Source organism: Castor canadensis, chromosome 1 (assembly GCF_047511655.1).
Source record: "Castor canadensis chromosome 1, mCasCan1.hap1v2, whole genome shotgun sequence".
NCBI classification, from domain to species: domain Eukaryota; kingdom Metazoa; phylum Chordata; class Mammalia; order Rodentia; family Castoridae; genus Castor; species Castor canadensis.
In genome coordinates, this window is record NC_133386.1 from 149,984,590 (window position 1) to 150,001,033 (window position 16,444).

At 46.7% G+C, this 16,444-nt stretch overlaps 1 protein-coding gene across 4 annotated transcripts in view; it reads right to left on the reverse strand.

Moving 5' to 3' along the window:
* Galnt18 (polypeptide N-acetylgalactosaminyltransferase 18) overlaps nucleotides 1–16,444 on the reverse strand; it is a 322,267-nt gene that overhangs the window by 145,866 nt on the left and 159,957 nt on the right. For all 4 annotated transcript variants that reach the window (XM_074041438.1, XM_074041447.1, XM_074041433.1 and 1 more), the window contains exon 2: nucleotides 10,382–10,574. In XM_074041438.1, coding sequence (XP_073897539.1) covers nucleotides 10,382–10,574 — 193 coding nt within the window. The remainder of the gene's footprint in view (nucleotides 1–10,381; nucleotides 10,575–16,444) is intronic.

A 16,444-nucleotide genomic window follows, 5' to 3' on the forward strand; every position in this document is an offset into this window, starting at 1 on the left:
CCAATACACACGGGAGCAGTGTCCAACTATGCCAGGGTTCAAAGAGCACTGAGGAGGGCTCTACATGGACAAAGCAAGTGAGAAGGTGACACTCTCAGGCCCGGCCCCTTAAAAGTGTTGTCCTAGCCACTGTCTTCCCATGTTTCTCCCAGAGAGCCACTCCTCTCTCAGCTGCAGTCAGCATACAAGAGTTGAAGTATAATATCAACTACCTGGAGCATAAACTCAGGGACACATCTGGCCCCAGGAAGACAAGCAACACCTTCCCGGCTTTTCAAAGCAAACAATGTCCTCGTGCTGTTCTCCTACCTGTACCAACAGAACTTGCAGGATGGTCCTATGACCTCACATGGGCACACTTCTAGTTTGCTCTAGAACTTTTCAGATCAGATGAACTCAGAGCCTATCAGCAACCAGGATGCTCAACTTAAAATGAAACCTCAAGGATGAGGACAATATGGGGATTCTCATCGCACATGAGAACAGTCAAGATTATCCTTTCCTCTGCTTAGTTTCTATGTCTCCATGATGTCTGGAACAAAGAGACTATTGTGCTTGCTTCCCCTTCTGCCCAGGGACTCCATGCAGAATCCTTGGAAATAATAATAGTATTTCCATTTACTGAGTGTTTGTAATATGTCATGACCATGCTAAGAGATATACAGATACCTTTACTCTTGTCCTCCCATTTCATTCCTTCCTACAATCCTGTAAGTACCACTGTATTCTGAGTTTACAGATGTGGGAAATAGACTTGAGATAGAAAGTTATCTCCCAGGACTTAATCCTAGATCATCTCACTCTAGAGCCTGTACTCCTAACCCCTGCTACATGATGGTCTTCACCTTCCTTCCCAGGCCCAGTTGAGATGCTTCTGAGGAAACATTGGTATTGCATTCCTGGCAGCCCAGAGACCCGGTGGGCAGTGTTGCTCCCAGGCTGCCAATTTCTGCATGAGAAATGGAGAGAAGAGAGTATGTATAGTAGGATGGTGCAAATTAATATGACAAATGTTATGGAGTACCAGAAGTCTAAGATTGTCTTCCGGTTACATTGTTGCCTTTTAAATAAACAATCCTAGGAGATTACTTATGTAAAGTTGTTTTCTTAGTCTTCTGTCCTGCAGCCTCCCCATTTGTTCCCAAACTAATGAAAGCAGAGACTGATTCCTGAACCCCACCTAGCTATCAATAGGCTGGCTGTTCGCCTATGAGGCAGCTTAGCACAATAGTGCTGTGTAGTCAGATTTCACAATATTGAAGAAGAATCACCAGTCTTATCAAGGCCTTTCTCATGGGAAGGTTGAATGTGAGATATCCTAAGGAGACAGTAGCACAAGTCCAGGGGAGCAGTAAGAATGGGGAAGAAGCAGAACATTGGACAGTGAGTGAACTGTAGACATGCACATGAGTCACTGGTAGAGACACAGCAGAAGTGGAGCAAAGAGGCTGGTAGCCTTGAGCCATCCAGGATGTTCGGAGTCACACTCCAGAGGTGGAGTGATTATTGGTTTCTGAGTTTGTGGCAATGGGCCTACATCGCCTACAAAGAACCCCACACACCTGTGGTCACCTGGGTAGATTTGGTCCCTTAGTCCCTGAGAGCATATAGACAGCCCAGTACAGAGAGGCTCACTTTACTTCCCAGGCTGGAGTCAGACCCTCATGAGATACTGTGGGCTTCTCTGCTTTTCTTTCATGCAAATGTATGCTACGGCAATGTATTTCTGTATATGACTATTTCACATCAGCAGGGTCTGTTCCAGCTACATGAGGTCAGGGCATGTCTGCAGACCACAAATGCCTCCTGCCTGGCACAATGTCCAGCACTGAGTAGAAACTCTGCCAGCATTGGGTGCCTGGCTGATGCACACATGAATAAATACTTGAATTCACAAGCAAGTAGAATGAATTCAGGCCATGAGAGCTGTATGGGTGAGAACATCACCAAGATAAAGAGGAATGGAATCACTGATTGTACATTTACTCCATTCCTGACTGAGAAATAAGATCAGATGGTCCAACAAGCCAGAGGGGCAAGGGAGAGAGTAATGGGAGAGAGTAGGGTGAGGATATGTAGTACAGTCAGGGCTTTGAGTTCCTGGCAAGATACCACCTCCAGCCCAGATGTGGAAGAGATAATGGACATCTGAGAGTTTCAAGAGTCCACAAACAAGAGAAATGGGGCAGTTCTGATCTAGGAACAGAATTTGACCCAGGAACTGCTGACAAGTGAACTGTTAAGTACATGCAATCATCAAAACATTCAGCTTTCATCCAGAGGCAGAAGTTCAACAAACATCCTTTCCGGTGACTTTACCAATTTCCGGGAAGGATCTGCTATATAAACAAATGTAGATTTTATGTAGGAAAATGGGGAAAAGAATTATTTACAACGCAAGCAACCCATGGGAAACAGGGAAACCATTTGACACCAAAGATCTTAGGGGATCCCTGGGGTTAAATGAAGAGTTGCTCAGGGAGTAAAAGTCAGCTGGTCCTGGAGGAAAAGTCACATTAGGGACTAGTTGTCTCTGTGTGATGGGTTTGTAGGCCAGGCCCACGGCAACTAGACCTTAGGAATATGAGACAGACCAGATCATCCCGGGAAGCAGAAGCAAGTCCCAGAGATCTGTCAGGGAAGGAGAAGGCAGATGCCAAAGGAGACCAGGGCATCTTTTCTCTCCAGCAGAGCTGGTTCAGGGCTCAGCCTCTGATGCCTAGATCTCTGGGGCTGGGCAGCAATCAGTCTTGGGGACTTCACTGTGACCTGTCCCACAGTGCCTACCTGTCCCTATTCTCATCTAACACCAGGGCAGATGCCCTGTCCCATGTGCTCCTTGTCCACACAGCACTCATTCAGGAAGTTAAGTCATGATTGTGCCTACCTCCCATATCATCACTTTTACAAACCAGAGACACAGATAATAAAAGTAACTAAAAGCTAATGGCAGCTACTACATGTCAGGCACTATTTCACAAACTGTCTCCATATATATATTACACATTCAATTTTTGCACTACTGTCCCTAATTTACAGAGGAAAACCAAGGCACAGAGAGGCTGGGTAACTTACTGGAGGTAACCCAATTTGCAAATGAGAGCTCTGGCCTTAGAGTCCAGGAAGCCAAGTTTTAACTACTAATCTGTTAAGGAGAAACAGTATCTGTTTGTTACGTAACTCAGGTTCTCTCCCGAGCTGTCCTCCTCTGAATGGTCCACTTTCTCTATATCCCTTAAAATCCATTTCTGCCTTTAAGATCTGAGTAGGAGATTAAAACAAACTACCCCCTACCTCCTTTAGGATATTACACTTTTATTAATATAGTTCAAGACTACTTTTCCTTTCAGAACAGCATCATACTACTTGTCCTTAATGAGGATAATGTGAATGAGAACCAGAAGTATTTTCCCAGGGTGCTTCTGTTAAAGAGTGTTTTTCCCCAATTGTGTTTGTGCAGTTGGCATTTTCAATGCATTAGCACAATCGTTGCTGAGAATGTTTATTTTACTCCTTTGTCCAGAGGCTGTGCTCACAGAGGACATGTCTTTTTCAGACCTCTGCATCTTCTCCAGAGCCAATATCCCAAATCAGAGAAGCTCACCTGGGTAGGGTAGGACCAGAGGATCCAGTAGTGTCCTGAAGTCATGAGAACCATATAAAAACACTGATTCTGCCACTTGTGGAAACTTGAACAAGTTTAAAAATAAAGTGTCTTCATTCTTTTCTTTCCATTTTTAGGGTGCTATTGGGGATGGAACTCGGGCCTCTTGCTCAAGCACTCTACCACTTCAGTCATGCAAGCAGTCCGTTAGCTTTTATTTTCTTTTGCAAATCTTGTGATAACTTTTCCCAGGCTAGCCTCAGACAACTATCCTCTTACCTCTTCCTCCTGAGTAGCTGGAAATTACAGACCCTGAATGGGTCTCTGAATCTTGCAAATATTTAGCATTATCATCCACAAAATGGGAATAATAACAACTACCTAAAAAGCATGAGGATAAAGTTCAATGAGAAAATGTACAGTAAGCATTTACCCAGCACCTGACACACAATAAATGAGAAGTAGTATTTCTTGTTGTATATCATTAGCCCACAGGCAACAACTCCAACGTGGTCCAGCAATCATGATCCCAGGTGCCCCACCTGGAGACATCCCCCTTGTCCTCTAGGACCAGGTGCATATCCTGGGGTGGTACAAAAGGAAATCGTGGTGTCCTTTATTCAAAAATTATTAAGAATTTTAACACAGTGACTACAGAGCATTAAACCAAGTGTAGAGCCCTTCCAGGCCCGGAATCCTATGCAACAGGTCAGTTTCTAGTACTAATGCTATAGTTTCTAGTACTAATTTTGCTGCTGTGACAAACTGTGACAGCCTTGGTGGCTCAGAACAAATTTACCATCTCACAGTGCTGGAGGTCATGAAGTCCAACAAAGGCATTATAAGACTAAAATGAAGCTGTAGCAGGACTATGTTCCCCCTGGAAGATCCATAGGAGAGTGTGTTTCTCCCTCTGCTACCATTTGGAGGCTGACACATTCCCTGACTCATGGCTCTCTTCCACTGTCAAAGCTACCAGTGGCCAAATCTCCCATGGCCTTCTCTCTGTTTTGTTTCCCTCTTTTTACTTCCTCTAGTCACAGTGCTCCATGACTAGATCCAGGGCAAGCTTTACTTTAAATTCATCTGATTAGCAGTCTTAATTCCTCTCTGTCATGTAACATAGCTCTGGGGGTTAAGATATAGACATTTTTGTGGGTCCATTATCCCTGTTAGCTCCCAAAGTTCAGAGCTCTTAGACTTCTGTCTGGAGTCTACACTGTTGACCTAATCTTTCCCACTCAGTCCCCATGGCCTCCAATCCATTCATAAAATCCTGTGGCCATACCATAGTCCGGGCAGCAAACATAGCCACCTTGGACAAACCCTAGCCTGCTTCCTGGGAGGCCCAGGGCCATGGCTCTGGGCTGCATCTCTGTTTGCTTTTGTCCCCTTCCAATTGGATGTTAGCACAGGATCTCTCCATCTCTGGACCCAGGTTTCTTTGAGGGCTTGTGTATTTCAATAGCTCACTCCTAGAAGTATAGAAAATGGTCTAAACTTCTTTACCAGCCCATGATGCTCAAGTCCAGGCCCTATCCCAAGAGACAGTCTACCCTTACCACTGGGAAGAAAGGACATGGAACTCAGGGGACAATGGAGAGAAAGGCAGAGCCATTACTGACAAGGCTAGGAGCCCCTGAAGATCTTCCAGCAAGAGGCAGGAAGAAGCCACAGCCAGGGGCTCTGCCCCAAGTTACCTTGGAGGCAGCCCATGGAGTTGCTATGGCAACATGGCAGGCTTGGAGGACCAGGGTCCTCCAGTTCCTATCCACATCTACAATCCCCCCAGGACAGAGTCTCATCCTATGGACTTTCTTGTGGCCCCTGTTTGAAAATAACAACCACTGCTTGCAGGGAAAAATGTGACATGAGCCTGTACTTGGGAACAGTGATATGCCATCATCTGATCTGCCACCACTAGGGTAGGAAGCTTACCCTGCCTCACTGCCTCAAGCAGCAGGCTTGCTTCAACCCTTCAGGGCCTGTCTTCCCCACAGTTTACAATCTTCCTTTCAGTGACCTCCCAAAACATGCTGCTTCCATCCTCCCTTTCCACCCCACAGGAAAAGGACTTCCCCATCTCTTTGTCACACCTTCATTTTCAGAACATTGGTGCGTGACTTACATGCACCGACTTTAGGTGTACAGTTCTATGAGTTTTGACAAATGGTGTGTCTCTGAAGTCCATGCCCCAACCAAGACTTGGTTTTTCCTTTATCTGCTTTTGCCCCTTGTTGATTTTGGAGATCACTGGCAAGGAAGAAGGTGGCAGACAATAGGAGGCAGGGAGAAGCACACAGGGGAAGCCATGGAACATCGGACACCTAAATGTGGGGTTGTAAGAGACACAGTAAAGTCTAGGGAGGCGAGGATGCAGCATTTCTTCCCTTCAGCCCTAAGGACCCAGATCTTCCCAACCCAGGAAGGAAACAAGCACATCCCTGCCCACACCTCAGGCTTTGCATGAGAGGAGGTCCATGACTATGGCCAGAGGAAGCTGGTATGTCCTATCTCCCCTGGGGTGTCCTGGGGGCCTGCTCTGTTCCATACAATGATGCAAGAGAATGATGGCATTTGCATTTCCCCAGATACCACTGGGAGAGGAAGTTTGTCTTCTCTCTCTATGAATGAGGTTAAAAAAACTGCTGCATTTCCCTTCCACAAGTCCTTCCTTTTTGAAGGAGGAGAGGGGGAACATCAGAGCTGGAGATTAGAGGCTCCTTGCAGATGTCACACTCCAGGCCACAGAGGCCATGGAGGGACAGGGCTTCACAGGCTGTCCAGTTCAGGCCCCTGACTTACAGGAAGCCACCAATATGGACCAACCTCAAGAGCACCAAGAGGTATCAGCAATTTTTCTGGTCACTTGCCTTGCCCTCCACCCACTTTTGTCTGAATTCCCTCCTCAGAGTGGTCTCCAGCAGCTTGGTCTGTCTCATGCTTTTCTGGTGTCTGACACATAGAAAATGCCCTGCAAATATTTGATGAATAAACTTATGAAGCCTAGCAACCAATTGGACAGACTTTTTTCCATCCTGGTTATACCCTGTCCTGAGCACAGCCAGATGGCAAGGTCCCTAGAAAGGGACCAGCCAGAAACAGGTGATAGAAAAGAGAGGGTAGGATTTTAAGCACTCACTTTCTGCTCCAGGATGGATCAAGCATAACCTCAACACTAAGATTTAGAAAAGCAAAACCAAGAACACCAAGGGCAAAACAGGAGTGCAAGGAAACCTTCTGGGCGGACAGGAGGTAACATGGTGCAGGGACTCAGGCTGAAGGAAGAATCACATGGCAAGATTCTCTGGAGACGCCTATTACCATGGGACTTCCTGTCATCCACCAAATTCCAACATGAGCCATAGCCAACCCATCACTCTGGGTGTTGGTAATGAATCTGATGTTTGCTAAAAACAATTTTTCCAAAATGAAGCAGACCTTCATCCCTTCCAAACTGATCAGCAAACAGTGCTACATTAAAGCCAGCCCTTCACCCCTGTGACAGTGACACAAATTGACCCCTCATGCTACTACAGCACAATGGTTACATGCACAAATTCTACTGTCAGACTCAGACTGCCTGGGTTCATATACTAGTTCTGCTCCTAACAGCTCATACAATCTCCCTATGTCTCAGTTTCCTCTTTTGTAAAACGGAGTTACAATGAGCCGTCCAAGAGTTAATATAAATAGAGCACCAAATGCAAGCCTAAAAACATGGCTCATATTGTATAAATGTTTGCCAAAGCAGTATGAAATAGGACGAGAGTCAAGTTATTGGAAAGATGTTTCCAGAATGAATGAAACAGGATAAGTCAAGCATTGGCCATATGGTAAAGCTGGAATGTTGCTATGGAAATTAGCAGACAAAGGAAGGCACTATCTACCTAAGCATACACTTGTTTTGAGTGGTCTACCAACAGTTCTCCATCTTGTGTGTGTGTCTGGCCTGTGAAATGAAATGCAGCTAGACAGAGACTTCCAAGTTCATGCACAAAGAGAAATGGCCTGTTTTTAAACCCGCTTGCCCAGAGCCTTGTCTGAGGAGGGAGAAGGTTCAGTGTTCCCTACCTTTATTGGAGAGTCAGTTTTTCTGTCTAGAGAAATGGGCCAACAGAAGTCAACCCACCCACCAGGAAAGTAGGAGTTTCACAAATTGTAAAGCCCTGTGTGGAGGAAAGGTCCTTCTGCTCTGATGATCTCAGAAGGAAACTGCAGAACTGTGCCCACATTGGCTCCTTCGGAGTCCCTCATGAAAAATCCATTGGAAATGATGGGGGCGGGGGGGGGGGGTGCGCGGAAGGGTGGTGGCAGAGCATATCTTGGTGAAGGGCAAGGGGCATTATGCATGGCTTTCAGCATTATGTACGGTCAAAATAAACACAGCTGTGGGCCAGGGTCAAAGGCCAGGATTTGGCATTAGACACAGAGGTTCATGGTTCAGTTTGGCTACTTGGCCAATTATGTGATCTCAGATATAACACTCATTCCTTTTGCTTCTTGGCTTCCTTGACTTGAAACAGGAAGGACACACTGTGGCCTTGCCTACTGTCACTGTAGTGTTGTTGGGTCCAGATAGAGAAAGCACTCCCAAGGACAGCCCTTGGCTGTACAGTAGGTTATTGTTAACACGGATTGCAGTATATAAGACGCTATATAAGATGCACCCTTTCTATGGCTTCCTTCTTATTTTCTCTTTGATTTTAAGCAAACATGTACTGAGCCAGGTCTGTGTTTTGTGCTAGATTGGTTGCAAAGTTCATGACTCCTCTGCTGGCCAAGCTCTAAACTCCACTTGAGGACCCCTTCTCAGGAGCCCCTATATCCTGCCACATCAGGCCTGCTTGCCCCCACCCCCAGGCTTGGTCTCTGCAGCACTCCACGTGGGCTGAGGGTATTTCTAGTATCCAACCCCATCTCAGTATATCTCCTGCAGCCATCATGCCCCCAGCCCCTTTTCCTCTCCCCTGGGTACACAGCAGCCTCCTGACTCCCTCCTTCCACCCCTGTCCCCTTCAACAGAAGCCACATGGTCTTTGACAATGACAACACATGCATGCTACAAATCTGCTCCAGCCCTTCCCATAGATCCTCACCTCACAGAGTAAAACCTACATACAGCCTATAAAGTAAAACCCACATACAACAGCCTATAAAGCCTGCAGTGCACATCAGAATCACTGGGGGAGCTAAACAATGCTGACACTGAGTGCCATCCTGGAAACCCTCCTTTAATTGGCCTGGGTATGGCATTGGCATCACTTTTTAAAAGAACACTTGATGAGTCACTGTGCAGTCAAGTTGACAACCACTGCCCTAGTCGTTTTGCCTCCTACTGCCCCTATGAGCTCATCTCCCACTACTGCCCTCTTGTTCCAGTAGCCCGGGCCTCCTTCCTCTGCCTCAAACATACTAAGCATGCTAATGATATCTCATAATAGAACTTACCATTTCCTCTGCCAGGTGTGTTCCTTTATCTTTTCTTTTTTGCTGATATTGGGGTCTGAATTCAGGGTCTTACACTTGCTAGGCAAGTGCTCTGTCACTTAAGCTATGCCCCCCAGCTCTTTTTTGCTTTCATTATTTTTTAAATAGGGTTGCATGATTTTGCCCAGGGCCAGTGTAGGACAGTGATCCTCCTACTCATGCTTCTACATAGCTGGGAATACAGGTGTGTGCCCTGTCTGGACTGTTTCTGCCTCTTGTATCCATATGGCTCACTTCCTCATATCCTCCAGCTCTTTGCACAACTGTCACTTTCTTATTGAGACCTTCTCTGACCATCCAAACAATTTACAACCCCTCCTCCTATCTCAGGAGGTCCCTACCCTCTCTCCCACTTTACATATCCCACTAGCATTTACTACCATTGAACATGCTGCACATTGGACTTCTGGGTTATTTGTGTCCACTAACTAGAACACAAGCTAGGTCTATGTCTCTAGACTATGCAGGCACATGATGAGGACTTCAAACATCAACTTCAAGTGAATACGCACTCTCCTCTTCCTTGTAGGTCTCAAGTCCTTTCACCCCTACAGCCCAGCCAGATTCTGCCTGGGCCAAGAACAACCACACTCAATTGTACAGTATACAGACAATGCTCAATCAATGTCTATTGTGCTGAATTGAACTCTTCTCCCTAAAAGAACACAATCTCCAAAACCAGCTGCTAGATCTTCCCTGAAAACTCCAGATAGGAGCTCACTCTGGTTTGTAGCTTTAAGCAAATTTTTAAAACGAGGAGAAAAGGGGAAAAAGAAGGTGTGGGGGGAGCTCACAAAAAGTTAATGAGATTTTCTCAGCTGTGGTACGTGCCCACATTTTTAATAATTAGGAGTACTAAAAATTCTAACTGAACCTTAAAGGAACATCCTCATGTAACAAAGAGAGAAGTGAAGACAGCCTTCTCTGTCAGGCATAATGACTTGTTAGCTCTGGAAGATGGATACACTTTAAAAAACTAATTTACAGAAAAAATTTCTTCATAAAAATGCAACTAATTGGGTTAAAATGACATATTAAGGGGGAATGCCAGATGATTCTAGCACCCTTAAGGAGTAAATTAGGTTATTCATCCTCAAAGTCTCTAATGGGAGAAAGTGGTCCCCCTACTCAGCAGATGGAGACACTGACACAGAAGGGACAGACCCTGGCTGAAGAGGGAGAGGGACCCAGAAGTCTGAAGTCCAGTTCTAGTTCTGTTCCCAGCACTGTGAAGCCCCATCTTCCCACAGGCAGGTTGACAAGGGCCCAGTCACTGACTCTGCTCACCCACTGGGTCTGAGGTCAGGCAGGGGCCGGTCGAGGGGCAGGCGGTCACTGAGGTAGGCGTTGTAGCCGTAGTACTGGAACTGCTTCAGGGCCATGCGCCGGCCTTCGGGGCTGAGCTCCTGGCCCCAGTGTGCAAACAGAGAGGAGTCCGTGAAGGGCTCAGCCTCTGCCTCCTCAGGCTTGGCAGGAGCCTCTGGAGAAAGAAGGGACAAGGAGACAGTGGGTCAGAGTTTACTTCTGCATATGCCACAAGAACCCCTTCTCCTTTCTTATAACAGCCTTAGGTAAAACAGTCTTAGCTCCTTCATTGTTGAGTGGGGGGAGACTGGAATTTTCATACTTCCCAAAGAGTCATTCATCCATGAATCCATCCCTTCATATATCCAACAACCACCAGACATAGGAATACAGAAATACACCCAGCATATTCTGCCAAGAAGCCTGATGCCCTGTGGTTTCAGCACAGAGCCTTCTCTTTTCCCAGTTTGCCTTCCTGCCAGAGATGTTGGCCCTAATCCTCAAACTGTGCCTTTGCTTCTCTTTCCTCCACCAGCACCCATTCCCTTCTGGTCCTGAGCCTGCTCACAACCAGGCCCCTAACTGGGGTCTTCTCCTTTGCCCAATCCGGGCAGCCTACCTCCCCTTTTACTGTCTGGTCCTGCTGACAACTGGCTGGACCATGCTGGGCCCAGCCACATGCCTCCTGCCACTCCCAGACTCTGCCTCCTGTGGAGGGGATCAGGATATTGGTGACGGAAAAGCCATCCCCAACCTGCCATGTACTCTGAGCACTGCTTGCTGGACACCTGGGAGATTCATGGAGGCAGCCTCAGCTGGAGATTTCAAATTAGTTCCCTGGGACAGGTAGTCAGGCAACCATTGAAGGCTAGAAATCAAAGAAACTGGACAGAGATGCCTAGCCTACTGGACAGTGCTTTCTCTGCTTGTAAATGTAGGAGATAAGAAAGAGATGAAACCAGGAACCTGGAAGGAGACAGAGACCCAAGAAAGCAAAGCAGGTCAGAATCAGAAGAAGTAGGTGTGGGACACCTGTCAGTGTCTCCGTAGCTGTCCACAGGAGACCAATGCGTGCATATTACCCCTAAATGTACAGGGTAGAGATAGTCAAGGGGTCGGGGTCCCCTGGTCTTCAAGATCAGGGCACTCAGAGCTACAGACTACCGTCTCCTCTTGGGCCACTCTGCTAAAAGGGGTCTGGGAGAGAGGAGGAGGCCTGGTAGCAAATGAGAGCACCCAGACCCTCCCAGCATGGAGTGGGTGCTCCAGCAGCATGAAGCCCTCAATAATGGAAGTATGCAGAGGCTGTGGTGGAGCAGAAGGGCTTGAGGGAGCATGTGGTTCTGTAAGCAGGTAGAGCAAATGCATGCCAGAGATCATGGTGAGCAAGAGAGGCAAAAAGACAAGTGACGGGACTCCAAGGTGCTGGCCAGGCTCATATGCACAAGGTACCTCTTCTCTCAGGCCCTGTCTTCCAATTTGGACACGTGTGTAACTTCTGGGATAAGTGTAACAGCCAATATTGCTGTTTGCTTCTCTTACCATGTACAAGACCCTCTTCTAAGCTGTCCCACATAGCCACTCATCTCACCAAGATCATCTCCATTTAACAGATGAAGAAAGTGGAACTCAAGGTCAAGTTCACACAGAAGAAAGCAAAGAAGGTGGGGTTTAATCCTGGGAAGTCTGTTTCCCCAGGCAGCGGTCCTACCACTGTGCCTCACTGCCTCTACATGGTAGTAATGAACTCTAAAGAAATACGTGGTACATTACCTCAGTTACCAATTTTCCTTAAAGAAAAAAAAAGTGATCCATCAAACAGATTAGGATATATTGAGGAATAAAATGCAAACCATGCATGCATTTCTAAGACAAAACATGGTCATGCAGGGACCAGCCCAAAGCTCTGTTGTGGAATTGGGGTGCCCTTGCTCCTTCTTCTCCCCTGGGACGCATGCTAGAAGGGAAGCAGAATTGAATGATCTTGAAGGTCCTTGTTACTGCTAAAAAGATGTATGACTCATTCGTTTGGAATGGGGGTAGTAAAAACCTAAATCAGTGAACCAACTGAATCATATAATATTTAAAAGAAATGTAGTTTTATTGCTCTCAAATGTCTAAATGGATATTATCAAGTAAAATGAGATCAGTTAATGAAAAAATTATGATTCACAATTAGGCCTGGGTTGCATAATAACATATTACAAACATATTGAAGTCCTGAGTTACTGCACTCCATGTCTCTGTCATTTTACTCAGCATGGGTACAAATGACAGTGAACTTAACACCAGCAGGTCCTATGGCTGGAGTGGCACTACAGCTGGAATGAAGCAGTATTTGTTGCATTCTTGTCAAGAGCCAGGCACTGTGCTGAGTTCTTATCTTTCTTTATCCCCATGGGTAGAGACTCCATGAGCACAGGGCATGTCTGTCCTCTTCCTGCTGTGTCTCTGGTTTCTAGGGGCTTGATATATCATTTAAAATGAGTTAGTTAATAAGTAGTCCATAGTGGTTAGTTATTAGACATGAGAAAACCAAACATGAAAAAGCTAAATGACCAATTCGCTGTCACCCAGTTAGTCAAAGGCACTGAACTTCACATTCATTCCTTTACTCCAGGGGTAGCACACACTGTGGTCCATGGCCCACTACCTATTTTTTTAAATAAAATTTTATTGAAACACAGTCAATCCATGTGCTCTCATGTAATCTATGGCTGCTTTCAAGCTACAAGAACGGGGTTGAGTAGATATGATGGAGACCATATGGCCTGGGAAACTGAAAATACTTACTCCTAGCTCTTCGAGGAAAAGCTTGCTAGCCCTGCAGTTATAGTTTGGATGGGAAATGTCCCCTGCATGTTCTTGTGTTGAATGTTTGGTCCTTAGCAGGTGGTGCTATTTGGGAGGTTTTGGAGACTTTAAGAGGTGGGGCATAGCTGGAGAAAGCAGGTCACTGGGCCCTACAAGGTTATACATAGTCCCCAGGCCCTTGCTTGCTCTCTGCTTCCTGTCTGCCATAAGGTGAACAGCTTCCTCCTCCACAAGCTCCTGCCGCCATGATGATCTGCCTTACCATAGGGCTTTAATCAACAGAGTCAGGGACTATGACCAAAACCTCTGAAACCATGAGCCAAACGTAAATCCTTTCTCCTTTAAGTTATTCTTTCAGGTATTTTGGTCACAGCTGCACAGAAGTAACTAACACACCTTCTCTGTACCCTAATAATTGACTGCCCTGGATAAACAGACCTTGCTGTGTTAACTCCATTCATTTTCTTCTTTCCCTTCCCAAGGGTTGGTTAAGGGCACTGGCTATAGATCCAGAATCCAGCTCTACCATTTACCAGTTTAGTCTACCTAGTCCAAAGCTGCAGTTTTGTCATCTGGCAAATGGGATTAATAATAATAGCTCCTCCTTCATAGACATTTATGAGTACTACCACATAAGGCAGATGTGAGATGTCCACATAAGGAATTTGGCACAATGTGTGGCACACAGTAAGCTCTCAGTAAACATTAGCTAACATTAGGACTGTGAAGCCCAGAGCCCCATCAAGGTATTGTTCCACCAACACCACTGGAATTGGGGAAGATGCTCTGCCCTGAGGTCCTCTGCTCTGAAAGGTGCTGATACTGTCTATCCCCCAGATGAAGACTCTCCACGCCCAAAGACAAGCAGTCTACCCTTAGCCAGCCCCAACCCCATCTCCCTTCCCCAGTAAGAAAGCAGAATTACATACATGGTCATCCAGCAAGGGGACCATTTCTGACACAGTGGTGGGACAAAGAGGCCTCAGAGAAGGGCCTGGGATAGATGCTCTGCTGGTATCCAGGGTGTCTGAACATGTTTGGTGATGTCCAGACTCTTGGATGTCTTCTCACTTAGGGACAAAACCCCTCCCAAGAGTGGTTTTGGGAGCCTCTGCTGGAGTCCAGACCACCTGCGCACATCTAACCAACTAATGGGGTGACTGGAGAGAAGCATAAATCCAGGGTCTAAGGGATCCCTCCGGAAGGGCTTCTTTCCAGGAGGGCTCAATCAAGACAGAGATCGAGCAGAGCACTGTGAATTGAGCCAGAAGCACAGCCAGAGTATTCAGGGAACTCTGAATACCATCCCCAGCCTTCCAATCCCAGGTGCTTGTCTGGGTCTTAAGGAGAGACAGGCTGAAAGGGAAAACAGAAAGAGCTGCTTCATCACCAGTGAGCTGCACACCAAGTCCAAGTGGCAGGCATGTGACGCAAAGACAGAAGGCCTCCATCCACCTCCCTTGACTTACCATGGAGGATTCAACCTGGCTTCTGGGTGAGGGAGCCACCACCATGCTATTCCCCACTCCTCTTGGCTTTCTACTTTCCTTAGTGTACAAGACAAAGTTCCTCCTGATACCTGCAAGGGTCTGCGATCAGGTGATCAGAACCCTGTAAGTCCAAGGCTCATTCCCACCAGTACTCTGGTTTTCCCCTCTTGCCAGGCCACAGCGGTAGCTCACCTCAGAGCCTTGGTTTCCGTGTCTCCCTGGGGCTAGTTGCCTTTACTGCTTCAGTGTTTCCCCCCAAAAGTCACTCTCCCAGCAAGGCCTTTCCTAAACATCCAGCCTCCTCCCAGTATTCCTCTCGCACCCACCTAGATATTTTTTTGCCATTTATCTTGCAAATTCTTTGTCTCCCCCCACTAGAATGTGACCTCTCTGAAGCTGGGATTTGCTTTGTTCACAGCTGACTCACCAGTGATCATAATAGCATCTATCACCCAGGAGGTGCTTAACCAGTATCAGTAACATGAATGAGCAGGGCAGTTGTACAAGCAGGGTGGGAGTCCCAAAGATCCTGCCTGCTGGGGGCCTTCCAAAATCCTTCTGCCAGTGTAAAAAAAGGACTGGAGCCTGGGTGAGAAGGCAAGAGTGTGTAGCTGGTGAAGGCATGGCAGAGGTATGGCTGCATGCCAGCAATTTCCTACCTAGTTCACTTAAACAAATGATTGCAAACAGTTATGTAGACTCAGAACACACTCTTAGATGTTCTCTTGGAATATGGTCACTGTAGACAACCTGCACCACTCTTCTACGGTACCTTGGTAAATTTCTTATACCAGAGAATTACCTGGTACCTCTCTTAAGCATTGAGTACCAGATAATTACTCTGTGCACAGAGTAATTACTCTGAAAATTTGGGGAAAAGGGAGACAAAGTGGGGGAGGGAATACTGTACTTTTCTTCCCTCTCTTGCTCTTTCTACTCTCACTCAGACGAGCTCAAAATCAAAAAGAGCCAATTGAAGACTACAAGCATCCCTCCTCCCAGGAACCAGGTGTAGAGGGTAGCACAGTGGAAAGACCCAGCACCTCTAGGAAACTGACCCCAGATGCCTTTGGTGGGGGGTGTCCAACCAAACCACAGAACCACAGAGGGCTGGGGAGGTAGGCCACATGTCCTCTTCTTTTCTCTTCCTCTCAGGTGTCTCCAAAGCTCTGGCAGAGCCTGTTAATCTTTCTGAGTCTCTGTAGTCCCCGAGGCGCTCCTTACAGAATCCCCATCAACAGACTAGGAGGAGGACTCCCCCGAGAGCATGCTTACCACCCCTTGATGGGAAAAACTGCAAATCACAATATTTCTGCCAACAGGAACAGAGGCTGACTCGGTTTTCATTCTCAGAGGAGCTCAGGGAACTGTCCTTCCTGGTCATCCCCAGGATGTGCATCCAGGAGCTGTGGCTTGGCCAGCCCTATCCAGAGGACCACCTGGGGGCTGCTCTTCCCTCTTCACTGGGAAGTGCTCATTGTCAGACCTACTCAAAAAGGGCATGAATCCCTTTTACCAGCTAAGAAACAAATATTTATGCAGGTTTATCCTGTGCCAGTCCTATTGCTGGATATTGAAATACAAAAATTACTTAGATGTGTGATCAATGGCCCTTATTGTGCATAAACTGTGTTCTAGAAAGTTTGACGGTGATCACATAGCACATACAAGAAATGCCATAGTGGCCTCAGAGATGCTCCCACAGGGCCTGACACATAGTGCACTCATGAGAGTGGAGAAT